Source organism: Ptychodera flava, chromosome 9, assembly GCF_041260155.1.
Source record: "Ptychodera flava strain L36383 chromosome 9, AS_Pfla_20210202, whole genome shotgun sequence".
Classification (NCBI taxonomy): Eukaryota; Metazoa; Hemichordata; class Enteropneusta; family Ptychoderidae; genus Ptychodera; species Ptychodera flava.
In genome coordinates this window covers 23,304,776-23,332,085 of record NC_091936.1, presented here as the reverse complement: position 1 = coordinate 23,332,085, position 27,310 = coordinate 23,304,776, and the positions used below count along the sequence as shown (strand labels likewise).

At 39.1% G+C, this 27,310-nt stretch overlaps 2 protein-coding genes across 2 annotated transcripts in view; one reads left to right on the top strand and one right to left on the bottom strand.

Annotated features, from left to right (window-relative positions):
• The window catches only part of LOC139140399 (organic solute transporter subunit alpha-like), a 75,881-nt gene that overhangs the window by 38,728 nt on the left and 9,843 nt on the right, over window positions 1-27,310 (bottom strand). The window contains exon 2 of the mRNA XM_070709618.1: window positions 8,053-8,649. The gene's annotated coding sequence lies outside the window, so the exon portion shown is untranslated. The remainder of the gene's footprint in view (window positions 1-8,052; window positions 8,650-27,310) is intronic.
• Window positions 1,413-21,268, top strand: LOC139140402 (organic solute transporter subunit alpha-like). Its single transcript, XM_070709625.1, has 8 exons — window positions 1,413-1,553; window positions 15,608-15,691; window positions 16,518-16,672; window positions 17,085-17,158; window positions 17,712-17,870; window positions 18,036-18,147; window positions 19,026-19,278; window positions 20,796-21,268. The coding sequence occupies exons 2-8, from the start codon at window positions 15,637-15,639 to the stop codon at window positions 21,083-21,085; spliced, it is 1,098 nt and encodes a 365-aa protein (XP_070565726.1). The 5' UTR covers window positions 1,413-1,553; window positions 15,608-15,636; the 3' UTR covers window positions 21,086-21,268.

The following is a 27,310-nucleotide window of genomic DNA, read 5'->3' as shown; positions in this document are numbered from 1 at the left end:
TTGGTTTTAGGTTTTAGCATGGATGATAAGTGGTTGAGAGTGTTCCAAACTTGAGTCCACGACAATGCTTGTGTAGAGCTCCATGAAAGTGGCAGTTTGAGGAACTCTCCCCTCAAACTGGTGGATTTCTCACAATGCTCAGCGTAACCCTTTCAGATCTGATAAAAATTGAAGTCTTGTACTCGAATTACAACTTCAGGTGTTGGCCTTTTGGCCTTTTTCTCAAAAAGTAAACAGGGAAAGCGGAAGCATTTGCACATGCGTATTATTCAACCGTTGGAGCTGACTTAATGCAACTCTCCGGACAGCCATCTGGTTCACGAATTCAATGTTTCGTCGGAGAAAATCAGATCAAAAGAAAAAAGGTTTTAAAGTACATTCGGCTTCGTGACAATAGCAAGTACTGCACAATATGCATTTTTCATTGATAATAAAAAAAACCGACTGTCATTCATTGACCTGATACCGCAGACGTAAAGTCTAGGAAACTACAACTAGATTTGACCCTTGACAGTAGAAAAGGAGAGATCTGACTGCTGGCCCAGGTTTGATATTGTAAACACTTTGCCTGCACGTGTTTGAGAAATGATAATTTAAATGTCAAAGTGTCATTGATAAGAATTTCATTGGTCTATAATCAGAAAGTCGACCCGAAGAGAATATTGTGACTTTTTAGTGACATTTATAGTTGACGTGATTTTTGGTTTCTCAACGGACGACTCGTCATCAAACGTTCATTTACCCACGACACATGCACAAGTTAAGGAATTCATCTTTATGTTAAACAGTCATTAAAGGAAATCTCGATGTAACATGTTCATATCCTATTTCCGCTAATTTTTACGACTTTTATAGATTACATTTTTTATTGCGGATATAGATCTCATTGAGAATGATGCAGTCGATCGTCACTGGAATATCGTTGGAAATCATTGCAGCAATTGACAGCTAATTGTTAAATGCCACATTGTAAAGTCACTCTACTCGCAATGCTCCGATGATCATTCCACGCCTGGCGTACGGTAGAACTCAATTCTTGCGACGAACAAATAGTTGAAAAGCATAATTTTAACAGAGAAATATGTCTTTTTAGTCACATACAGCCCAACTATACACAAATAGCGGGAACTCGCACCAAATTCCTCCATTTTCAATGCCGCTGTCGAATCTCCGTGTATTTCACCAATCACGAGTGACTTTGCATCCGCTAGCTGTGTCATACTTCATGTCGTGTTTGTACGTTTCATTATATTTGTTCATTTCACTTACGCAAGCAAATATTCATTCTGTCGTAACAAAACCAATTCGATCATCGACCGATTTATTTGGTCCGTGTCATAAACCCTACCTGTAAAGTAAATATGGACATATCGAAGTTTCTGATAAGATGGTACAATATCCTTCTGACGATCCAGAAACCTCTTGTCACACCTTGAAGACGGTGAAAGTGGACACCTGTTCCTTGGTCACGGCCCATGACAGCGTAGAGTCATCGAGGCAGACTTGATTCAGTTCGGGTAGTCCGTCTGTGACGATCAAGTTTTAGTCCTGTGGTAAGTATGGTTACTGGAACGTACCTCTTAGCTTGTTACATGTCATTTTAACCCCTTTCATAAACGTCTGGCCTTTGTGGTTTTGTGTAACGGATTTATCATTTTGACTCCACTTGGACAATTCTTTCTGGTGAGATTAATGAAAGCCTGTTCGACCTCTAAATGGGTTAATAGTACATAATAGTACTTCCAATAGGCTATATACAGGCACGGGCAAACTTTTCTTCAATACCAGAACACGCTGTTACAACTATAGCCGGCTTTTGGAAACAGAAATTAAGACTATACCTTCAGTGATTACACCATAGAGGACGACCTTTGATTTCAAAACGATGTACTTAACAGGTGCTCGCTCTTACAACCGTCGCATATGGCTGTAATGCGTCTGATAGGGTTCAGTCAGGTTTCCATTGATAATATTGTTGCGCTCACTTATTCCTAACTTCAGAAATCCACTTTTGTCGTATTGTATCTAATGGTCAGCCTGTTTGCGTTAAGTTTTTCGGTACTTTGGCATTCCTAAAAGAAGGAGAACTTTCGAGCCGTCCCCTTGTCAGAAATTATTTGTCTCGTGTTAAATCTTACATACAATTCAACACGGTAGGCTGACTTGATGTTAAATAATTGAGTAGTGAGTGATCGATAAGTCTCCTTGCAATGTAATTCGAATTTTCTTTTGGGTTTGTTTGTTTTTATCTGATAGTTTGAGGTAAGAGTGACTTTGTTTTCTATTTAAATCCGGGCATACATTACTTATACCACACATCTACCTTGAGATCCAATGATTATTGTAAATTATTTGAGTGACGATATTCTGCACAAAGAAATGTTTGTTTTACAACTGTTAGAAGTACAGCCACTCCAAAGTAGTAAACCTACCTTCAAAGCCGTTTTCCACAAACACATTCCTGTTTCGACTACTTTCTTGCCCCACTGTATTAGTGTTAAGATCCTCAACAAATCGATTGATAAAGGCCAGAGTACAATCTGAAATGAACACGGCATTGAGTGATTGGAATCAGAAATCCGCGTATAAGGAAACTTGAAACTGACTGCCTTGTACAGAGGACGATGGAATCCTGTATCGCGTTTGTTCTGAAGTCAACGCGGTACCCACTTATTCCAAACTCTCGTAAAGTCTCGAAATTATCAACTCGTTTGGCAAAGTGTGCTAGTTTTTGTTCTTCTACGACTTATCTTTATTACCAGCGTTTAAATTGATAATATAGAGTGATAGCTAATCCTTCAGGGTTTGCGCCTTTTTCTGCGGTAACCACGACACTATTCACAAAGTTCCATGCTGCGACATGTTCACACCATGTAGGGTCATCGTCTAAAATCATTTCAGGAGTTATTGCAACGAATTACTCGGCACAGGAATCAAGGAAGACATGTAGAGGTTTCTTGTCGTAATGAATCATGAAATGAAAATGCATGCGTAACGAAAAAGGTCAGCGAGTCACAAGCAATGTGTACACATATTTCGATGTTTGTAAGGTGTTTCGAGAAAGTGCAGATTTATTCAGTGGTTATGGTCCGATCTTCAGTGTATCTGCAACTCCAGTACCCGGGCAATAGTTCATCTGGACACACAAGTTTGCAAATTTCTCTCAACTTTCGCCTTAAATGTGTGCGGTATTACACGCTACTTTTGATCCCAATAATGAACATGCTACTGTTGATAATCGCAACACCGTTTAAACCAGGCAATCTTTTCAGGAAACAAATGTTGAAACGCCAGACGAAGACAGGCGTTATTTTGCAGCCATCTTCAGACTCATGCCGTACTCCCCAACATTCTCATCGTCTTGCTTTCCTTCAAGCTAATTGTCTCCATTAGGTGGTTTGAACCATTCTGAGTAAAATTAAGTTGAAAGAATGAAAGTTAGCTTCGCAAACAGAGTCTCTTCGTTCTGTTATTTGTTATTTGTGAAGACCTAGTCACCGAAATGAGCGATGGTTGATGTGACAATGATACTATAAACGTTACATTGGTTAATACTTTTCGCAAAGTGTGTTTTCTTTTAGCAGTTTTGCTTCAGCACTTTCATGGTATAAGCTTAAACGGAATTATTATAATCGCATAAATCAAAAGTGAGGTCTACATATTAAGGTTCGGAATATCCACAAATAATCATAGTACAATAAATTACTCAAAATATGAATTCAGTCCACGCCGTAGCATATCACTTCTGATCTAACGTAAGGGGTATTTCTGGGACGTATTTTCTGTTCAGATCTGGCGGTTAAGTATTGTATATCTCGTACTAGTGACAAACCACTTGGAAAAAAGAGAGAAAGGTTAAAATATTAAACAGTGGTAAGCCTACTATTGTGCTGAAATTAGCCTTCCATACTTTGACTGTTCAGACCATGCGTACATCTTATGCATTCGATATGTGCAATTGTAAAGGCTTACCAGTGTAATGATGGCGAGTACCACTTGTTGAGATTCTGCGGTGCATAGTCTGCTCTGCGGTAAATATTTAGCACCATGTGAAAACTGTCCCTCGATTAGTATTGTGCTTAGTACACTGTGCCGTATTTATCGTTGGACCTGTAACCTTCTTTTCATCTGCCTGCGGTTTCGACCGTCAGCACCCAGCCTGGCTACCGGCTTTTCGTAAACACGCAGATCGCAAATGATGCGGAACAACTGACCCATAGCTTAAACCGGAACGAATAACGCTATATAGACTAGCCTTGGAGGAGGAGGACAGAGATTCGTAAAGTACAGACGTTAAGTGACTATCTAGGGGTACATTCGCCATAAGTGGTACCCTCTTTCATTTTTTTCCCAATGACAAGTTCAGTGACGCCATCGAAGACAATATTGGTGGTGAAAGAGACCTTCCCAAGCCCTCCTCTCTTGTCACTGTCTCCAGCTCTAACACTGCTTGACAAATATCTATTTGAACATTTCATGAACTGTTTTGATGTGAGGACGGGCGAAGTGTCAGAAAATAGAAAGAAAGAAAGAAGATTATGTTACTTACCATTAGCGCCTGAAACATTTGCCTTGAATTTGCTTGTTTTCCTCGCTTATTTTGTTTTTGAAGTGTTCTTTGGCGTGGGGTGTGCGTGTGAACGCTGGCAGCGATGTATTCCTAAATTACGACCATGTGTGAGTTTCAGCGAAAACCAGTGAGTAGAGTGTGTGCGATATCTCATAGCTGTATCGTTAACACTGATTTAATGGAATTTAGATACATTACTGTAAAGGTTATGTTGGTCAAAAGTAGCTGGCCCCTTGAGTTAGTGGGAGATAAATTATCACTCTGTTAACGCGTTTGTGTCGACCTTGTGCATGTGTCAAAACTCTGCGAAACATTTTCCCGTGAAAGCCATCGCGAATTTGTTGAAAGTGGATCTGAGAACACAACCTCGACCTAATTTTTTGCGGGTCGTTTAATTGAAATTCTTCCCACTTTTCTTGGGGGAACTCACAAGAAGTGGAATGGTGCTGGTATTCAGGAAGTTCAAATTCAACCGGCGTCTGTTTTGGAATTTTATGGGAAATATCTGTTGATTGCAACGGTTTTTATCACACAAAGTTGGAATAGTATGTGCACGATTTCATTACCGCCGAACTTGCATTTCGCTCAATTGTCGACGACGATAGTCTAGAAACAGGGTCGGAAAATTTTGCATCAAGATGCCCTGACTGTCCAACGAGGGAAGCACGCGACAATTCATGTTCCGCAGTCAGGTTTCCGGCATCGTCGAGGTCGTGACGGGAGACTTTGAGGCGGGAAGATCGATCGTCAGGTCTGAAACCCTTGTATAAACGTATGGTCGCATACGACAGATTTGTAATTCTTGCAAGCTAATTCTATCTGACAGCACCTACAGAATGTCATGTTTGTTTACAATTCATCGGAGTCTTACAGAAATCAGACTCCAAATTCCACTTCAAGGTACTTTACAGTTACAAAATGTCCCCCCAGCGGACCCAACCCTCAAATTACCCGTTTTGACCTGTGTCTGGTTGTTTACGTTCTCCATTAATTTTGTTCGCTTGGCTCCAGAAACAATTCTTGTCAAAAACATTTTACAATGATACGGATGATAAAATACACCATACACTTATCAAAATCTCGCTGAACGTTATAGTCTCATGGCAGTCTCGCGAGGAATTGAACAGGACCCAAAGTCCCACAACTTCCGTGAGTGGATAGGCATTTTATTCCTAGTCTGTTTGCATGTCTTGTTGTACTTTGTGTTACATATCGACCAAATTTTGCCAAGAGCGTGTTTTGCCCAGATATTGTTGTAAAAGCACGGAATAATTGTACGATTGCACGGAAACAATATTTATATTGCTAGGTTTAAGTCATCACACTCATTGTATCAAAATAACCTTAGAACCCTCAAAAGTACATTACAGTGCACACGCAAAACGTACATGATATGATTGTACTTAATATGGAACTTGATGTTGAATTTCTTGTCTGTTATAAAAGAGTAACTAATCGTATCCTCCTGATAGTATTTTCCTTACTTTTAGAACTTGTAATGCTTTTAGATTTTTGAATCAACGAGAAGTATTGTTCATATTCTGTCATCAATTTGAACGATATTATCCACAATTCTGATGGGTATTTTGTTCAAAACTTAATTGAGGACAAAAGTAAACATTGTCATCGCCATTTCGAATACGTCAGACTTGGATTCCGATCAGCAATACGTGTTATTTGGGTTTCCCTGTCACTTCAAATCTTCGTTTAGAAAAAAAATCTTGTCTGCTTGGAAATTTTATGAATGGGACTTGAAGACGTTACTATAGAAGATGGCTAGACTACACTTGAAGTATTCATCGTACGATGGTCTTTGTTTTGAAATCGTGGGTACATCCGAAATTTAATTCATTCTTCTGGTAATATGTCCCTCTGTTGAACACGGGGTTACAAGCATAAGGACCTCAGCGCAAAGGTCTTTGCCTAAGATGATCGGGCCCGGGGATGCTGACACCTCTTGTGGCGATCCAAGAGAAAACGAACAATTTCGCTTTACAGGTAACGAGTATTCGAATTACATCCGCCAGTTTACATTAACAATGCAGTGGTGCATTTTCCATACAAATGTTGAACATTTTTCACTCAAATGCCAAACCTATTTTGCTGTTATGCGGGTCAGCTGGCATTAAGAATGGCTACAATATATACAGCCCTACAGCATCGTATTAAAGTACACCTGATTCTATTTTCATTACAACGCCGCCACACGATCATGAGAAACTACGAGCATGCGTTGAAGCTGCTTTCTAACAACCGACAATTTTAGCAAATATGGCCGGGGGAGCACACACTGCGGTCCGTTGACAGTTTTACTATTATTGAGGCGGAACGTTATATCATTTGGTCACTGGGTTTAATTCTATACCAGTGAGCAAACAACGGTAGGGAAGGTGCTGATTCGTCACCAGTTATCAATGTTTCTAATCTAATCAAGCTTTCATATCAGAAATTAATACATAGATTTCAAAATTTCCAGCGAGATAGGGTGCACTTTCTTGAGCAGGTGTCGGCTATAAATTTCGCACCTTGAGTAGCTGCCTGACAGCCCGATATTTGTGGTTGCTTTTGCTGAATGGTGTGTTTGGCCAGTTCGATGCGGGGAATCGATAACGTTGCTGCCGCAGGATTTATGGTTGATTGTCTTGCGGCTTCGACGCTGTCGGCGTGCGGTGAATTTGCTGACAAGCTGGTCCCAGTGTTGGCATAATTGAAGGGGCCTGTCTACAAGACTGTCATATTGTCTGCCAGAAAATAACTCCCTATATTTTTAGCAGATAAACTGCACAACCTGGAAACGATAGTATTCCCAGACCAGACAAAAATTGACCGCCGAGGAAACTTTAACCAGATCAAGAGGAATTTCAAAGGGAAATTCCAGTTTCTTGGCATTACAAGTAGTTTACTGGTCCATGCCACTGATCTGACTGAAAAATGCGGTCAACGTTCACGAATGTTTTGAACTTTTAGTTTGCATGGTGAAAATTGATATCTACATGAAACAAAGCAGGCTTTTCCACCGATAGTCTGACATCGTCTCCGATAAACCATTTTTGTTTTCTTCCGTGCACGCATTAACCTTTTCAACATTCCATTTTTCAACATGGCGCGATGTTAAATATTTCATCTCTCGTACGTAGTATTTTTCTGCATATTATGGCCAATTCAATCATGGTAGAGTCACGTGACAGGTGTGCCTGATGTTAAAGCTCCATCACCCGTAACTTTTTTCTTTCTTTTCTTTTCGTTTCTCGTACTTGTTTACTCCACAAATCAATCAACAATGCCTAGCCTGGTTTCTAACTTGTCGACAAAACCTGTACGTGTGTGAATGCCCAAATGGTATTGTTTACAATTTAATTTGTACTGCAGACCAGATGTACCTGTTTGCTCGGTCAAAATTAATGATGAGAATATCAAGAGTTACATCCATCTTCCCTGCGAGGAAATTGCAAATTTTGAAAATAGTGACAGTTTTCACTTACATGTCGATATATCGTTGCAACCCTTCTGTCTAGTCTCACACCAGCTGTAGTCTTCCATTGTATGTGGTCGATACTACGTCGAGTGGTGGTCACTCATGATTATTGTGTGTCCAGTATTTATGACATAATTTGCAGTCCGCCCTTCGCTTGAAACTGGTCTTGATTCTTGTTGTTTACAAACATACAGTCATTGTAGAAAATCCAAAGACGGGGTTGACAATAAAGTAAGTTGGGGTAACCTGACAGCCGCCTAGCCGCAATGCAAGTAGTGGATATCGATGGGTTATTAGTTTGGGCTGTGGTCTCGACTCTCCCTCGAAGGCAGCTCGAATTCCCTGCATTCACACAGGACTGTCAAAAACAAATGCCAAGACACTGCATTTTCTTAAAATAAACCAGTCGCAGATAAAAAAAACCCCACAACATCTCAGGACTAGCACGCAGCAGTTTCACGTCGGAACCGTGACGGTTATACTATCCATGCTCCAGATCAACGGGAAAGCGCGACATGACACTATCAGACCAAGTCTACCAGTGAAACTGACAACCACCGCCGCCGCAGTGCACATTACATCAATCACTCTGACTCTCTGGCCCCTGTAAATAATGTAAAAAAACCGGTTATTTATTGGCAAACGTCAGTGAAATGGCACGTGTGATACAGGGAAGGCGGTGGGCAATAAGTACCAGGCAGCGTAAAAGTTCCCTGCGTCAGGTAGACCATTAGTCTTCAAGCAGAAAGATATATGGATACATTTCAGAATGAGGCTAATTGCCCATAGACTTGGTTCAAGTCGGTGAATTTAAAAAAATAAAATCATTTATAATAGTTTTCTCTTGTGTCTCTCCTATTTCGTACAAACCTATCCGGAATTTGGCAGCTCGCGCCAGGTTTTCCCAGCGATTGAATGCGTCACGTTTGAGTCTGCGCAGTAGTGAGTTAGTTTCTGCCGGATTCACCGACTTGGACTTCTTGCAAAGTACAGGCGGTGAGACGGACTGTGTACACAGTGACGTGAGCAAATACAAAATGATTGACAGCCCCCGCCGTTATTCTGGCCAATAAGAAGAACGCTTGCTAATAAACCTCTGCATGTATTAAAAAGTTTGTTGTCATCTCCGTGCAAAGCTAGACATTGAGTACGTTTTATATCTGGGCGAATAATGGCATCAAGTTCGTACATCAACCGCGTTTTACACTGATCGGTCGACCACCGCTAATCATGCGAGATTACCAAAGAAAGCTTGTTGAGAGTTACATTGAGGGAAAAGATGTGTTCGTCTGCGCACCAACCGGCAGCGGAAAATCACTGACATACGAAGTCGCACACATTGTTTTGATTTCCATCGCTTTGGCACGTAAGAGAACAGGCTACAACTGTAAGGACGGTGTCTTTTTCCATCCTTGAATAACCGGCCACGATTTTCGCATTTTGTAACATGGGCCCACAAACAACACAGATATTTCACGCGTTTTCGGTGGTAGAACAGAGGTCGTGCTGACTTTTGTGGGAGTGATCGCACTCGACATTTTGTCAACAACGCCATGTGAGTTTTATGCACGTCTCGTTTGGGTCAATTGAAGGTTGGTCAATTGGTAACTCCTCCCAATGTGTAAAATTTAGTGATGTCATCTTATGAATAATATATGAGTAAAGAAAACGTCATCTCATGAATAATTTATAGCAACGCAAACCCTGTAAGAAAGCCCAGTCTGTGATTCCGGGTGAAACTCCGCTGTATAGCGTTCACTCCACTCATCGCGTTCACCCTACTTATCGCGTCCACTCACGCGCGCGTTTCACATGAAAGCAAAATACAATCATTGCGTTCACTCCACTCAAACTTTCACAAATCACAGACTTGAACCAAGGCTAATCTGCCCACTTCAATGTAATGTTACTTTCCGCTGGTTAAGTGTATATTTATACCGACGATAAATTCAACAGCCCGCCTCAAATAACCAGATATAATTATGACCCGTATCGAGCATGTGTAGCTACTTCATATACGACAACTTTCATAGCCTCTTCACGAGTCAATGAATTATTCGAGTGCCAATCTCTTAATGGACAGCCAGTACGACGATTTATGGTAAAATCTACTCGTTTTCGTGCGGAGTAGGGTTAATAAGTTCTCCATTGATTCTCTGCGGTCGGTCAACTTCATCACGAGTACCTGCTGTTTTGTTATTACAGTTAACAAGCAATGTTATCTTCTTGCTTGAACATATGTAGGAATGTTGGTGAATGTATACGTCCAGATTTTGTCTTAAGTGTTTAAGTGACAATGTCAAAATAATTTCTTAGAAGTAAAGCTGTAACCATCGGAAGATTTAAATAAGAACAGTAAGACATTTCCCATGGATCGCCCTCTATCTTCTTCGATCATAGCGTGAAAAATAGAAAACCCAACCAAAGTAAGTCACACTCAACATTGTTCAGTTTATTGTCAAATATATGATCAATAGGTACTTTTTATATATCGATTAAGCAGATACGAAACCAAAATATTTATTCTCAAATCGATTTCTGGGAGTTTGAAATACGGGGGGGGGGGAGTTTTAAAGACCATTACCTTTTGCCATACACAATGCAAAATTTGCTACAGAAAATAAGTTACCTAATATTTCCCCTCAGGCTACTTAAAGAAAATTCTTGTTTGCCATCCTATCAGCCAGCCAGGAAAAAAAACAAAAGACAAATAACACAAGTGCATTAACATAAGATCAATTTCAATTTCGTTTTTTTTTAGTTAAATGATATTTTTATTTTTAATAGTCCTAACATTGTGTTTGTTTTCTTAATTTTCTCTGAAAACCTATCAGCACGAGGACGGCAAACAAAGAATTTGTTTTATGGCGCCACTTGAAATTCAAAATGGCCGCCACCCTTGTATAAAATCTATGGGGGATTAAAGTTTCGATTTATCCCCAAAATAAGTCATCGAAAACTTTATTTACGGCCACGATCTTCAAAATTCAAGTTAGCCCGCTCAAGCGGAAGACCAAAACAGCGGGAATATGGCGCATTTTACTGTTTATATTTGATAAAGTTTTGCGATAAAGCCATTCGTTTTTTTAAACGGCGTCGTTAAGTTTTGCATGATGATGCATTACGGTATAGAACCTGAGTGTGACGTATTTTCTGTGGATGTGAATTTATCATGTTCACAGTACACCACTAATCATCTCATACTATTTGAAATTCGCTAATCCTGATACAATTTCATGGTTTTTTTGTATTTTGCAGATTTCGTTGACTTCACTGTTCTGTTCAATTTTACATACAGACAACTGTTTCAATATCACTTTCTTTGAAACATGTTTCAATTTGTGCAACTTTAAACATACAGTCGAATTCGTTGATTTTTATTCTCGACAATTTGCTTCATAATGAAGAATCAAGAACGGGTCACCGTGCAAAATTTTGGGTTCAGGTAAACAAATTTCCTAAAACTTGCCAAATTTGAAATTCAAAATGGCCGCTATACCCTGTACTCTCTCCAAGGGGAAAAATTAAACTTTCGCTATTTACAAGCAAACTATAGTAAAATTGTTGTTTACTTCACTGGCTTCTCAATGTGCCTACTCAGGCAGCAGACTAAAAACAAATCGTACAAAACTGACTGTTGAATTTTCATGACGTCATGGGAAACACGGGTCATCTAGATAAAGTGACTGATCCCCCGAAGTCAACTTGTCGCTAGCAATTTGTCTAGAATACTTACACTGATAACTTTTCTTTAAAATTAATGAGATTCCATTCCATTTAAATCAATGGAACGAGTACAAATCTATATAGGACAACAATTCATCATGACGTTTGAGATGTACAGTTGCCGAATGTGATATATTCTGTACAATTAAATCATATCAAACGTGAGAAGAGAGCGTTAGGCAAACTGACGAATTGTTAATTTTTTGTACGATTTGGTAAAAATAACGTTTCTTACGAGTACTAAGATTGATGCTATACATTTCTATATTTAAGATCACGTGACATTTATCATTAGTCATACAACTGTTTGGGCCATTCTTCATGTGAACATATCGAGTATAGGTCAGAGAGAGAGAGAGAGAGAGAGAGAGAGAGAGAGAGAGAGAGAGAGAGAGAGAGAGAGATGTACCCTGTGTCTGTGATTTTATGGACTTGGTCAGCGATATTTTCTCATCGATATAACTAAAAATCATGGACTAAGCTTAAAATTAGGCACGTTAGCGGTCGAGCGGATCACGTGACGCTTTCGTCTTTTTGCAAACTCTTCCAGAAACCCACAATTGCACTGTAAGAGGTGGGACAATATTCATACTTGTAGGTTTGCATACAACGCGACATGATTGCTTGTCGTGCTATTGACAGGTATGGATACCAGGCCAGGTCAATACGGCAGAAGTCCGTTTTGAATGACCCCTGTATGACCCCTTCCGTCGCTATTTGATCATTATAGCAATAGATTATTCTCCACTTCGTTCCAGAGAAAATTGCCATTCATGATCCAAGATGGCTCAAATATGCATTTCAGAATACAAGGTGAAGGGCATTGTCCGGGGGCATAGTTGACCGTGACCGTTGTAGAGTTAGGAAATGCAACTGGTTGTCCTCAGTGCAATAGTCTCTGTTGAATGGATGTAGGGGTCATACGGCAGTCACGAGAAAGGCACGCGGGCAACTGTCATGAGAATGTGGAACAGGCGTGTCAGATGTTGGTTATTGCTCACGGTAGCGTTGAAATGTCTACCACACCATATGATCAACAGCACCAGGATAAATTTTACGCAATAAAAGAGCTCCTGCGTTTAAGGTAGAAAGCGCCTCGGGGACAGATAGTCGGACTCTACTCACAAATTTATACACTTCCTTTCTTATCTACCACTTGATGGGGCTCATTTTAAAGCTCTTGGAGAAAGAAAAACTATCATAGTCTTTAGTTTTTCGAAAATCCAAAATTTAATTTTCCCTCATAGAGTTAACACAGGAATGGCGGCCATTTTGAATTTCAAACATCGCAAAATGTTGGTGATTTGTTTCGCTAGTTGTAAACTTTGCACGGTGACCCCCGATTTTTATTCTTGATTTGGTAAGAGAATGGTTGAAAGTTTCATTCAGGAAAGTTTGAGCAAAAGTTTAAGTCTTTCACTTTCCAGGCGCATACTACCTGAAATACAAATTTAAACTTCAGATGGGCTAAGAGGGACGTTTTGGCGCATTTGTCTTCACAGTAGTTCTTTTGAGCTTTTGAGGAACCTGTAAATGGGACTTGATCCCGTAGGATTTCCGAATAAATAAATAAATAAATAAATAAATAAAGCAGTAGATGTTCAAATCATCTACAAATTTTCGGACAGACTGTAGACCCTGAAACTGTTTGAAAAAAGGACCATAGGCAACCACTTCAATAGCCGCATTGTAAGAATATCTCTAGAAACAGATCAAATAAAGATGGGCCGCTCAAGAACAGGTGAAGAAAATCAATTGTACGCAAAATCAATGTCACAGAGAGAAATACAACGCAGCCGTGGGCTAACTTTAACAATATATTTCGTTGTAAAATTTTGTTTAACTGGTCCAAGGACACATTTTCCGAGTTAGTCATCACACATCCATGATGCCACTCCAAGTGCTTGGGTGTTTTTTTTTAGATTTTTAACTTCAATGATGTTCACTCTTGCAAGTTGGCGCGCGTGTCAGGACAAAAACTCAACAGTGTCACGTGCAACATTGACGTTGCCGGCCTGCAGTCTGGCAGTAGCTGATCGACGAAATTAACCAGTGTAGATGAATGATGGAGACGAACCGAAACATTGTATTGTTCAATGTTCTCTTCATGTCCCAAACAGAACGAAACGAAAGCAAAAACTGATAATTTTCCACTCCACTCCAATACAGGAGGGCTGGATTTGAAAACTTTGTTTAATGTGTGTGTACCCTCCGAGTCGCCGTGTTCTTCAAAACCACGCTAAAGTACAAGATACCCGCAAAATATGACGCTTGAACTATTTTTCACCTTCAACCCACAAGAATGGAATGTCGAATAAGACAATATTATAATTGATGTGGAACATGTTCGGCGTCTGTGTATTCTCCAAAAACGCGGGGAGAAGCCGATGTGTATTTTAGGTTAAGTATCCACATTGTCTTATCGAAACGATGTGCTTGCTAAGCAATCGTTTTGCACCTTTGACAGGCATAATATCGTGATTATTGACACGAAGTGGGCAATATACATCTTAAATATTGCCAAATATCATGACTTATACCGCCCTGGCGGGTGTCTCCTCTTAAGTACTATTTGATCATCGCCTTGTGTCACCTGTCAACGGTAAACACTGCGAGAATTCACACGCACGAAGCTGTCCACGTATTTCTAATATATATGTTTATATTCTTAATCCTATTTCATTTTTAGAAGGAACTGTAATAAAATACTAGGCTGAAGTCAATTGCTTGACAGAAATTATGACAAAGTAACGAGGTCAACGGAAAAAGGACAATGATATAGTCCTAAAATGTATTACTATCACAAAGGCACCGAGATCCATGTTCACCTTTGCACTAATATTCAAAAAGGTTACGTCAGTTAATTTAAGCCTTCAAGTCCCAGCGACAATGGTCAGGTCATAAAGCGATATAACTTCTCTGGATGTGTGTATGTGTTCACCCGGTAGGGGCATGGTCAAAATAATCGTACTGTGACACGTACCTTGGCACTTTTCTTGAGAAATGCTAGAGAATTTTGATACATTTCCATCGTTCAGTATTTGGAACCCAATAGTGTGGTCTCTGTTAGCTAAAGACAGAATTTACCAACTTATACACATACACACGCGCAACAAAAATCAGTTTTTATCTTGTTAATAATTGTGAGCACTAAAATAATCTTCGCAGTCTCACACTTTCAAGCGTATGTGAAATCTTAATAAAAAATACGCATGTACTTTGTAAGCAGGGATACTTTTCCCTTTTTTTATTTTTGTGTTTTTGATTCCCATCATCATCTATTCATCATCTATTTCCCTGAAGTCGCTTGATCAATTTGACTTACATTATCTGTAGTTGGTCCATTTTCCTCTGTCGTTCTAGCTAGTGCACAGACGTAACAAAACTCGTATCTAGAGCAAGGCGTTGGTTGAATGGACCATTACGAAAAGCCTGAACGTCCAGTGGATGCCCTGGGTACATTCACCGGTGTGCACACCTGGACAAGGCGTGGTCGATCACTCGATCACTGCAAAGCCTACTCTGTAAAGCGAGAAGCTATAGAGCGTCTGTATTGAAACAGTTTGTCAGCGAGTCTACAGTTGTCAACCGTCAAGAGAGCCCGAAGAATTAATGTTATGTCAGTGCGATGCGTTGTACTCAGCCTGGTCGCCGTGATTGGATTCAAGTTGTTGACTTGTTTCACTAAGTGCGGCATATTAACAGCTTCTATGTTTAATGCATCATGAAAAATATGAAAATAAACGTTTCTACCCACTCCAAATCAAGCTGCTACTCAGAAGACGACCAGGAACTTACCCCCGTAGTGTGATTTAATTTTTTGCCTTTTCCTTCAGATTGTGTGAGTGGCAAATAATCGAAAATAATGGCCAACTCGTCATGTCAAGAAGAATACCCATACTCCTATGAAGTATTCGAAGGTAGGTGATATCTAGGTCGGTTATGTGTTAAGCCCCGAATATGCTTCATAAATGTATCAACAAAATCCCTGTGTAACCAAAATGTTTATTGTGTGCAGGCTTTGCTTGATTACAGAGTCTCTGTAAATTGGCTAAGTTCCTTATAGTGCAACGATGTCAAATTAGTCACGCCGGTTTTGGTGGTGAGGGGTGTGTTTAAGGCAGGGCAATGTCACAAATGATGATGTATTGACCGACATTTCAAACAGTATCGAACAAAAGGGGAAAAACATCTTATGAATCAACCCTTCTCACAGCATGAGATTTGTATTCCTGATAATTGCAATACGGTAGACCATTTTCGGGAAAAAGGAAGGCGGACGATAATGGTCGGTTTGACTGCCGGTTATTACTCTACTCCTGGCAACAACCCCGAGCTCCAATCACAGAGCTTGTATGTCTCTAAACCATTTATAATGTCAAAGTCTCTCCACAATGGCTCAGACCATTCTAAATATGATGTTGAGTAACCTTCAAAATTTATAACACCCCTTAACATCGGTATTTTACCGGGATATCCCCGCATGCGCACTCAAACTTGTGACGTTTCTTTGATCTTTTTTTGGCTAGCTCTCAAAATCCCTGCTATCTTATTGCTTAAACCAGTGTAAGCAACCTAGAGCCATGCACGAATAAATACTTGATTCGGCGTTCTTCGTTGAATTCGATGACAAAACAATAAAATCTGACAAAAGACGCACAAAACTGGTCTAATTATCAACGATTTAACGCTCTATTTAAACAGGATTATTTTGTTAATGTGTCGTTCGTTTATATTCTTTCAAAGACGCACCGACCGTTCGCATAGTTCTCTACACTATGGCACCTATCCTGGTATTCCTCACTGTGCTGATGTTCATAGAGTCGACCATATACGTTTTCAAAGCTATTCCAAGAAAGTCTAGGCGAAACAAAATCATATGGATTTTTTGTATATATCCGGTAAGGAATGGACTTTCCATTTATTTCAGTTTTTTTTTCATTCAAACATTATTGCAGTACTTTATTTCCGTGATTCCATCATGTTCATCCAATGACTTGGCAGCATATTTCATTGTATGTTTGATTTTAGCATTGCCATCGTGGGAATTAATGCCCCCTTCATCATACGTTGCCTCAGTGCATACAGGCAATATTTATCACCTGTTGTCAAATACATGCAGCAACGCTCAAACATACCCTCAATGGCAGGACACTTTTTCAAAGGGACGTAACTGTTCTGTATAGACACATTGTTTGACGCTCGAAGAAAGACCACATGATTAAAGAAATGCCCAATATGGAGTATATATAATGTACATACTATTTCACAGGCTGAACGTTTATAATCCACATTTTCTTTTCATCGTTCCAGACATTCAGCGTTTGCTCTGTAGTGGCTTTGTTTATTCCAAGAGCTTCTCTATTCACCAGATTTACGTCATCAATGTAAGTACACGGAGAAAATAGCGATTACTTTGTTCGACGTGCGTATTTTCCCATTTTCTGCGTCATGCTTACTAACAAACACAAACAAAATAACCGAATCACGTGATCTATATCGAAGTTTACAGATGTCCTCATGTGAAGTTTCAGTTCTCTATGCTAAAGGAGAGCGTTATTAATAATAACACAAATTACATCAAGTACAAAGTAATGATATCTGTTACTTAAGTTTCATGCATCCTGCAATCTTCAGACATGAGGAGTTTGAACATAGAAGTTTACATTATATATATATATATATACATATATATATATATATATATATATATATATATATATCAAATTAAAAAAGACTAAGGCTGTTATATGCATCCACGCCCATCAAATCATAAAAACATGCGTTACAAATCACGTGATAGCAAATACTGTATGTTAAAGTAAGAACTAAAACTGTTTTACACATCCATTCAATGAAATCAATAAAATATTAATATTTTCCTTTAATGAGTTATGCAACATATTTACAGAGTCATTGCCATCTTCTTTCTCCCGACAGACAACTCTCCATAACCATGTACCAGTTCCTGAAATTGATCATGGATTATTATGGAGGAAGGGACGCTATGTTGGCCACGCTTCAAAGTCAGCCGGTCAAGTTGAACACCTTTCCCCTGATGCTGTGCTGTGTATGCTTGCCAAAGGTGTCCATGACTTAGTAAGTAAGAAAAGTGGTAAATAGTTATTACAGAAACAAGGCCTTCGTATGAGAGAGAGAGAGAGAGAGAGAGAGAGAGAGAGAGAGAGAGAGAGAGAGAGCCAAGACGGATGTCTTATCTGCCAGTAATTTTGATGCCCGCATGCCTTATTTCTTTTATTTCAGCAACACACAGCGAAGATTGCGTCGGCTGGTCATGCAGGTTGCTCTAATATGTCCTATCGTCTACTTCATCGTCGTAATATTGTGGGTCGATGATCGTTATAAGTCTGGCGAGGTGAGTATCTCCTCTTGTATGCTGACTTATCCTGTAGGACTGCATATAACTTTACTTTTATTTTATGTTTCATCGAATAATATGGAGGTCGCGAAGATTGTAATTTATTTAAAGGGTTTTAAGTATTGCCACTTACTTGTAAAGTATTATTTATTATTGCATGTACAAGAAACAGAAAATATGACTATTTTCTTGAAACCCGGCAAAGTACACAGATATGTGACATTGTCCCCCGGCAAGTCTAATAAAGGCTTTTAGAGCACATAAGGAAATGTTGGTTTTCAAATGTTGCTCATATTTTGATCAAACTTTCAAAATCCCCCGCCATGAGCAAAAAATGAAAGATGGGGGTGATCGTGCGAATTTTTAGACTAGAGTATTGAGTTTCTTAAATATTACCAATATTTCAAATTCAAAATGGTGCGCTACATGGAAAATTAAATGTTGGAAGTTTACGAAAAATTAAGATTTGGATATTTGACTTTCACTACAAATTTCAGTATAATTCCGTACAATTGTGATATTAGAGAGAATATAGATATACCCCTTCTCCCTTTATAGGTCATTAAGGGTCGAAGGCAATTAAAGGTATACTGTCAACTGTTCCAATTTTGCCACAGTTATCATGGGAAGAGAAAATCTAATCAATCCCGGATTTTAAGTGGTGGCCGCTTATTAAAAACAGCGCCCCCACATGGGCATTTTGAATACCAAGGAACGCCCATCTGACCATATATGGGCATATTTAGGTTACAGATGACTGTACACCTTTAAACCATCGTGATTGAGTATGCCTCGTTGAATTTCATATAAAAATGCCTTCACATGCCCTCCATTATCGTCCCTAATACTTATATTTGTCTTCTATATTTCTACAGGTCAGTATCCGCGAACCCTTCGTATATCTTTCTATTGCCGCCCTTGTTTCCACCATCATCGCCATGCAGGCCCTCAGTGTTGTGTACACGGCATCGACTCAAGCATTGAAAAAGTTCAAAATTACGCCGAAATATTTCTCGGTCCAATTGGCGCTTTTTTTCGGCAATATCCAGCCCGTCTTGCTCGGACTGTTGGCATCCTTCGAAGTGATCCCGTGCATTGAACCTTTTCCTACAAAGTCTAGATCAGAAGGTATGTCGACATTTCTTTTATTTCTTTCTAAAAGCGCATTAAAAGCGCGCCAGATTGAAATTTCTATCATGGCTTAAAATTTTAGGAATTTAAGTGGATGACGAAAAGCAAATACAATTATGTATTCACCCGGTAAGGGTAAACTGCCGCTGTTCAGAGCACAAGGGACCCAGAGGTCTGGTTTTTGTTGTTGTTGTTGTTTGTATTGTTGTTCATGTTTATATTAGTTGTGTTGTTGTTGTTGTTGTTGCTGTTGTTGACCAATAAAATTCAACGAACATAACTATTGTGTTGTTGTTTCAAACGTATGTCGAAGTCCTAAAAAACACTACAAGGACACTATCATTATTTGACCTGATGCCTCTCTCTCCCAACGTACACTCTCTACCTATTCTTTAGATAGACAGTTTACGTTGTCGTTCGGAGAGAGTTGCATTGGGTAAATGTTCATGTAGTGTTTCTTAGGACATCTACATTACGTTTGGAACGATAACACAATACTTATATTCGTTGAATTTTATTGGTCAACAAAACAACAAAACGACTTATAACAACAACAACAACAACAACAACAACAACAACAACAACAACAACAACAACAACAACAACCAGACTTCTGGGTCCCCTGTGTTCAGAGTCGTCAACAGGTGAAATAACCTTGAAGTTAGTATCGGGAAACTCTTCATCAGCGTTATCCTTATTCTCATAATTTCAAGATGCAATGGCTTTAGAATTTGTAAAAAATCTTAAGCCTTCAACATAGCTTTCACAGTAGCAATTTCGGTGAGCAGTCTGCACACAGTGGCTATTGTCGTAAAATACGATGCTGACGCAGCTCTTCCCTCAGCTAACTGAAACAGTATGGCCGCCTATGCACATGCGCCATGCGGAGGTATTTGTTATTTACGTTATGCAATATCAGTATTAAGAACTACTGAGAATGTTAAAGTTCTTTGATTTGATTTGATTTGTTATTTACTGAGCACAATGTGTCAAGATGCGGCAGACTTTTCGTAAGAGATTGAAAGTCATTGTGTCCGAAAAACACAGTAACAAAAAAAGGTTAGAAACTGATTTCACTGTGGTGACAGTGTTTATATGCCCCCCCCCCCCCGATACTTGTAATACTACAGGATGGGGCGGGGTGAGGGGCACTGCCATAGGAAAGATATGCATATAAGTGCCAATATTTTAAACACCTTTTTGTCTCGTGTAGAGTTGTGACCAACGAAAATGTTGTGTTTAGAATCCAGCACAACTTTTGACCCGAAATAAGCATTTTTTACCTATCAATACGTAGCAAATGTAGAGATTTGACGTCAGTATTAGGCTAAATGTAGACTCTTGACCCCTTTTATCGGAAAATTGTAGAGAAGTGCTGTGTAGTTTGAACTGTCCAGGGTACACCTGCACCCGATTTAGGACCCCGTTTCCTCTCGGAAAAGGGTACACCTACACCCGTTTCGGGACTCGGCGTCCCCTCGAAATATAGGTTAAATGGATGTCTTCTTTTCCAGTTATACACAACTTCTTGGTGGTGTTCGAGTTTTTCGTGCTCGGTGTAATGGCTAGAATCTACTTCCGGACAAAACGACTGGGCAACCTAGATCAGCTGGTTTCCGAGAAATGTGATCCCGAAGATGCCGACATTTCGAAGGATGGCATCAACGGCGAAGAGAACGGCGTGGTTGTCAAGGGCGACGCCGAGAAGATGACGCTTGAAAACGAGGTGAACGGCAACAACAACATCATGGCCACGGCAGAGGGGGAGGAATCACATGACCACGTTGTGACTACAGGAGTCTGATGGGCTGTTGATATGAATTTACACATGCAGTGCTCGATTTTATACTGTATACGCTTTTTCATGAAAAAGAAGAGCTTTACTACGAGAGTACAAAGGAAAACACAGGGTGTTAAGAGCATTGTATTTCCCGTTTTACGCCAACACAACGATGTAGTGGGAAATGTATAAAACTATTTATTCCGAGTTGAACATCATATCTACATAATATATAAACAAATCTGTATACGTACACAGACGTACATGCGAAATGTGCGACTGCGGATTTTTACGGATTTTAGACACGTGAATATAGAGCCACAGGAAATATAATCCTACAAAAATTGTAATATATATATATATATATATATATATATATATATATATGTGTGTGTGTGTGTGTGTGTGTGTGTGTGTGTGTGTGTGTGTTATACATAGTAATACAGACGAGGCAGAAATGGTTGTGCCTTTTTTTGATCTATCTAATATCTGTCTGTCTATCTACCCCTCTTCCTTTCTGTATGTATATGCTCACACATCATGTGTCTAATCTATGTGACGATTCACACACAAACACACTTGCAACAGCCACTCATCGATGTTTGGTTTTTGCTCAATTAGTGTTTGCTGAGTCATCACCGTCAAAATTTGAATAAATAAAGAAATGTCTGTTCGAGGATATACTGACTAAAGTAAATGATTTTTACCGTCCATTGTTTTACACCGAACTTTAACGATAAATGACTCAGCAAAAATTAAATGATATACCTACCTACCTACTTACCTACCTACCTACCTTCCTGCCTTCCTGCCTGCCTGCGTGCGTGCGTACATACATACATACATACATACATACATACATACATACATACATACATACATACATACATACATACATACATACATACATACATACATACATACATACATACATACATACATACATATATACATACATACTTACATAAATACATACATAAGTTTCAGATAATCTTTGTTCGTAATTCATATGATAGTTTGATGAATTGACATGGTGTCTGAAGACAAATGGCTTTAAACTATTCACACCCAATGATTGCATTGCTTCTTGCACGAGCTCTAGCCACCCACCTTTGTACACAGAGTAAGCATGTTGCATTTTGACCGAAATGAAGGCACTGATTCTTGATAGTGTCATTATAAATATTGCTGATTTTTGCCTGATAACCTAAAAATATGTTTATTTTAACAATAAATATTGTCTTAAATTGTATAGTCTTGTCTTCGTGATTTTATTTTTCTTGACTTCACCATCCGATTGCTACTTTTGAACAGGACAGAAGCAAAATGCTACATGCTAAAATGCACATACATGTAAACTCAGCAAACCAAGAGATCATCGCCGACGAAATTGAGCGAAAAGCATACCAAGACTAGACGTTGGAAATACATATACTAGAGCAAATATACATGAAATTCCGTTGGGCCTTTTGGGAATTTTAGCGTGACATACAGTGGTTGGAGACTTACAAGTGACTTGGTTTTATCGACAGTGTACGATACAATGAATTCTGCAATACTTAACGTCAGAATTCAAATCGCATGTGCTGGTTCTTATTGTTAACTTAAGGCTTAAAGTAAATGTATTTTTTCCGGCAACAGCGCTGAAGTAAAACTCATGGTTTCCATGATAAGACTGTTTGAACATCACAATAATATATATATATACGTTTTGTCTTTATCTTTATCTTGTCTTACAGACACTGATTGATTTCATCGGTTGCCAATTTTCAACGATATTTTTATGACCTCATCATTTTCATCGACACCGTTTTGATAATAGTGCCACTCCGAGTGTTTCTGCCGTTCACGAATTTGATAAAAATCACCCAGAGTCTACAAATTATGTGATAAACACGAGTTATGAGAAATCCTTATCGTTTGCAAATGGGTTTAGCAGTGGTTGCTGTATATGAAGAGACTTTGATAATGTCGGAATGTCTTGGCTATCATCCCATACGGAACAGTATGAGTACTGAAAGGAAATCATAAAAAAAGGAAAGTTTAGCAATCGAATTGTCTGAACAAAATATCATATAAATCTGTACTTTGATAAAACACTCCTGTGTGCAGAAATGTTTGCCCGCCATTAAAGGTCACAGGAAGGTCATACACGGCCCTCATCCATATTCAAATGTTTGGTTATTTTGTCCCTACACACTTCAAGAAGGACAGAACAGACGCTGGAAATGGGTCAATCATTGTTTTCCGACGGTGAGAAAAAAATGAGAGAAAAATTCCATTTGACATTACGTTAGGGGAAATATTTTGCATCGTTCCAGCTAAAGTAACAAATGAGACATTTGTGGCAACGTTTTAATTGAATTTGAAACATATTTCTTTTTAATTCTCAAGTGAAAACACGATTTGACACCAACTATTTCGGTTCAGATTGGCGCCAGGGTTGAGGAGAGGGGTTGAATCACGCTCTTCAGTATTATTTGCATAAAGCAGTGCAATCAGTTCTGGCGAACGTTAATCATGCCTTACACCCACCGGCCAACCTATATTAAATATTTGATTTTGGTTTAGTGACAATAAAAGACGCATCAAGGTGGTGCCAAAGAGTAGATTAGTGAGAATTTATTTTTATTATGTTTTATTTTGTCGCATTGCATTATTTAAACTGTGATCGTACGATTAGCATGTACGTTCAAGTGGTAATTACTCGACATTGTTTCTAAATTATACGAAAGTTTTCCGAAACAAAATGAAATTCAATACCCCTTCTCCATGTTTAATGTCTATGAAACGGAGCACAATACACATTAACCTGGGGGGTGTCTCATTTTAAACGTCTTCGCGTAAGACAACTTTTCTCAATGAAAGTTTCAACCAGTCTCTAACAAAATGAAAAATAAAACCAGGGGTCACCGTGCAGACTGCGGTACTACGGAAACAAATTACCCAACATTTCCCGATTTTTGAAATTCAAAATGGCCGCTATCCCCGTGTTAACTCCATCGGAAAATACTGATTTTAATTTCCACAAAAACAAGCCTGTAAAAACTTTAAATATTCCATGAGCTTCAAAATGAGCCTCTATAGGTAGTAGACGAACAAAAAAGTTTGAGAGTTCGAATGTCTGTCACTGAGGCGGACTCTACCTTAACTTAATACTGGTACCGAGGTACAATTCAATAAACGCAGTATCAGTTTACTAGATTTGATACACAACATGTCTATTATCTTTTGGTATCAGTCGTTGTACACATACATCTTAGTTGCCATCCTGATCAAACGTAAGTATCAAATCAATCTCAATACCATCAACCCCTCCACCGAAGAAACTCCGAAGAATCAAAACAACCTAACTGAAATCAGGTGCTGAGTTCCCAAACGTCTCCAAGGGAGGGAAAGAATGAGCAAAAGTTGAATACTCGCCATCTCTAATCTGAACAGAATCAGAACTACCATTTTTTCCAGGTATGGTGTTTTCGTTGCTGTCGTCGTTAACTATAGCTATATGGCAAGACTCAACTTTTTAGCAATCACACATGATGGCGCCATATTGGTCACTGCACGGTCTACATTTTTGACACGGCTGTCGTATCAAAGTTTTGTTTTTGATTATAGTTCTTGACTGTTCAGTTCATCAAGGTTGTTTTACATCGATTTCACATGTGCTTGATCTAAGTTTTCCTGTATTTATAAAAAAACAGCGAAATTTCGTCTTGCTACTTATCGACACCTATCGACTTCAGTGACTGCGTATGTACATTCAACATGTGACTATGTTAAAAATTCTACACCCTTCATAATTTGCAAAGTTGAAAACGGGAGGGTCTGCCGGAATAGTCTTTGACAAATTGCCATGGTTAGCTTTACATCGCTTTACAAATTGTGTTAAACGTCGTGTAGCTTTTGGGAGGTTTACATTAGACTGTTCGGTGCAATAAATAACACACTCAAGTGAATATACAAATAATTCATATATAGGTATAATTTATTCGCATATTTATTCGCATATACGCATATATCATAATCATCGTCTCTTTTCTTAAATCAAGAAATTGTATTACGACTTCTAGAGAACAAATTTGATACTAAGAAATTGTCTAGTCTTCTTTTCAAATATTTCAACTTGAAGTTAAAGCCCCGTTCATGTTGTTCAGTTTTTCAAGATCCTCCTTCCGATCAAGACGTATTTATAAACGAAGCCTACCTTACATGCTTCTCAAGAAACAAGAAAGCTTCGTGGTGTTAATAGATCCCTGGACTTCGTCTTGAATTTTGCATTCTCTGCGGGTTAATTGAACAAAGCATTTCAGCGGCCATTCATCAGCGAATGCCTTACAGCATCATCAAATGGGCTACAGTTTTGCCCCAAGCAACTGAAGCGAGCTAACTTTTCTCTAATGCAATGGATTAATAAACAAAATTTTTTTTCATTTCAACTCACAGGCGTGTCTCTTCGTTCCCCTGTTTGCCTGGCAACGTCTAATTTCTCGAAGCCTCGAGCCAGTCTCGTTTTGTTCCGTCAGTATGCGCCTTACACCGTGCACTGTATTGGTAAATTGCACACTTGATGAGAATTTCTGGAGCTGGTTGAGTTCTGTATTTGTCTAAGCTCGCGGTGTTAGTACCGAAATTTGATCAATACATCACGAACATAGGTAGCCATGAACGGATGACAACTTTAAACCCGTCTCAGACTAACTTTTTGCAATTTCCGTTATATCTACAATGTTCAATAATGCCTTCACTGTAAGGCTTTTCGGCGACGTTGCGGTCGTTTGTCCTAATGCTTGGTCGCCCTATGCACCGTCCAGCTTCAACCAGTCTAACAAAAAGCGGTCAAGTGTACACTGTCGTGAAATTTATCAGTCTGTATCAAGGTCAAGCTAGACGCATAGGTTCTCCCATTTAAGAAAAAAGTGCAAAAATTTTGCGACCTGTTGAAAATGTCAAATCAACGTCGGACAGTCCATATTCATCATAGCAACGTTGCGACAGCCGTCATGGCAAATTTCACCTAACTGCACCCGTGTGGGTCGTTTAAGGAAGGTATTTGTAAACGCATTTTGCAACCGCTACCTGCAGCTGTATGACTGCAAACATGTCTACAAAACACGCATTCAGGAGTTATTTGTTGAAAGGTGACAAATTGTTCTGCAAAGTCTGCAACATGCCGTTTAAGATTAGGCAAGATGGCTGGTAGACGCACCATACTTGTTGAATATGATAAATGGCGATATTTCAATATCTAAAAGATTGCCACAAAAACCCCGTACTACTGCCTATTTTGAACATGGTGATATATTTCCCTTTGAAATCGAAGCATTCTATGATAAATGTTCTTAAATTAACATCGATCGAATGGTGAAAGTTTTCTGGGTTCACTTGATTTGAGGAGGATGACGAAGCTTACAAGACTTTACTGTCAAGGACGTCATGCAGCATAAGCGATATGGGTATCAAATGTTGGTAGAGCTTGACCATGGAGTCAGTTTTGTCCGTAATGTCAAAATCTGTTGCTAATGTCGAACAGACGACCATTTTATGATTGATGTAATTTAGGACAAAGTAGGCACGATTTGGATGAAGTGTACTTGCATTCTAATGAGATGACAGCTCGGACCAACACGAGTGATACAACATAGAAACAGACGAGTGAATGAATGAATGAATGAATGAAAATAATAAACAAATAATAAAACAAACAATAAATAAACATTAAATAAATAAATAAACTGATTAATATATTAATTAAAAAGCATTATGCAACGAACGTACAATGTTTAATATGGATCGTTCGAACGGTCGTTCTTTGTGGATGTGATGTTCTATTAATTGTTTACACGTGTCCCGATTACCCAGATTTTGATGGTTTGAAGTTTGCATTTGCGCACTGGTAACGTTAATATGTATAAAGTATTATATGGTAAAGAATGAAGTAAAGGAAACTTCAACATAAAATATGTAACCATAGCAACACTGAAGGTTGGGAAACAGGTGTTCAATGTAAGTGGGTGAAGTTCTCTGTTATCGAATTTTGTACGAACGCGTTCTTGATCACACAGGAAGGGCCTTGGCTTTGACCAGTCAAAGGACTATTGCGATTGCTTTACCGAACAAACAAGTGAGGCCTACTTTATGAGTGATCACGTGACATGGCTGTTACCTTTCTCCCCGGTGATGTGACCGCGCAGTTTGTGAGTTGTGAGTCGCACGACATGGGGAATTTCAGCTGTTTAATGAAGTGGTGTT

Coding starts and splice junctions, on each gene's coding strand:
- LOC139140402 (XM_070709625.1), top strand. CDS start 15,637: ATGGCCAACTCGTCATGTCAAGAAGAATACCCATACTCCTATGAAGTA. Junction 17,871..18,035: donor CCAAAGGTGTCCATGACTTA/GTAAGTAAGAAA, acceptor CTTTTATTTCAG/CAACACACAGCGAAGATTGC. Junction 18,148..19,025: donor ATCGTTATAAGTCTGGCGAG/GTGAGTATCTCC, acceptor ATATTTCTACAG/GTCAGTATCCGCGAACCCTT.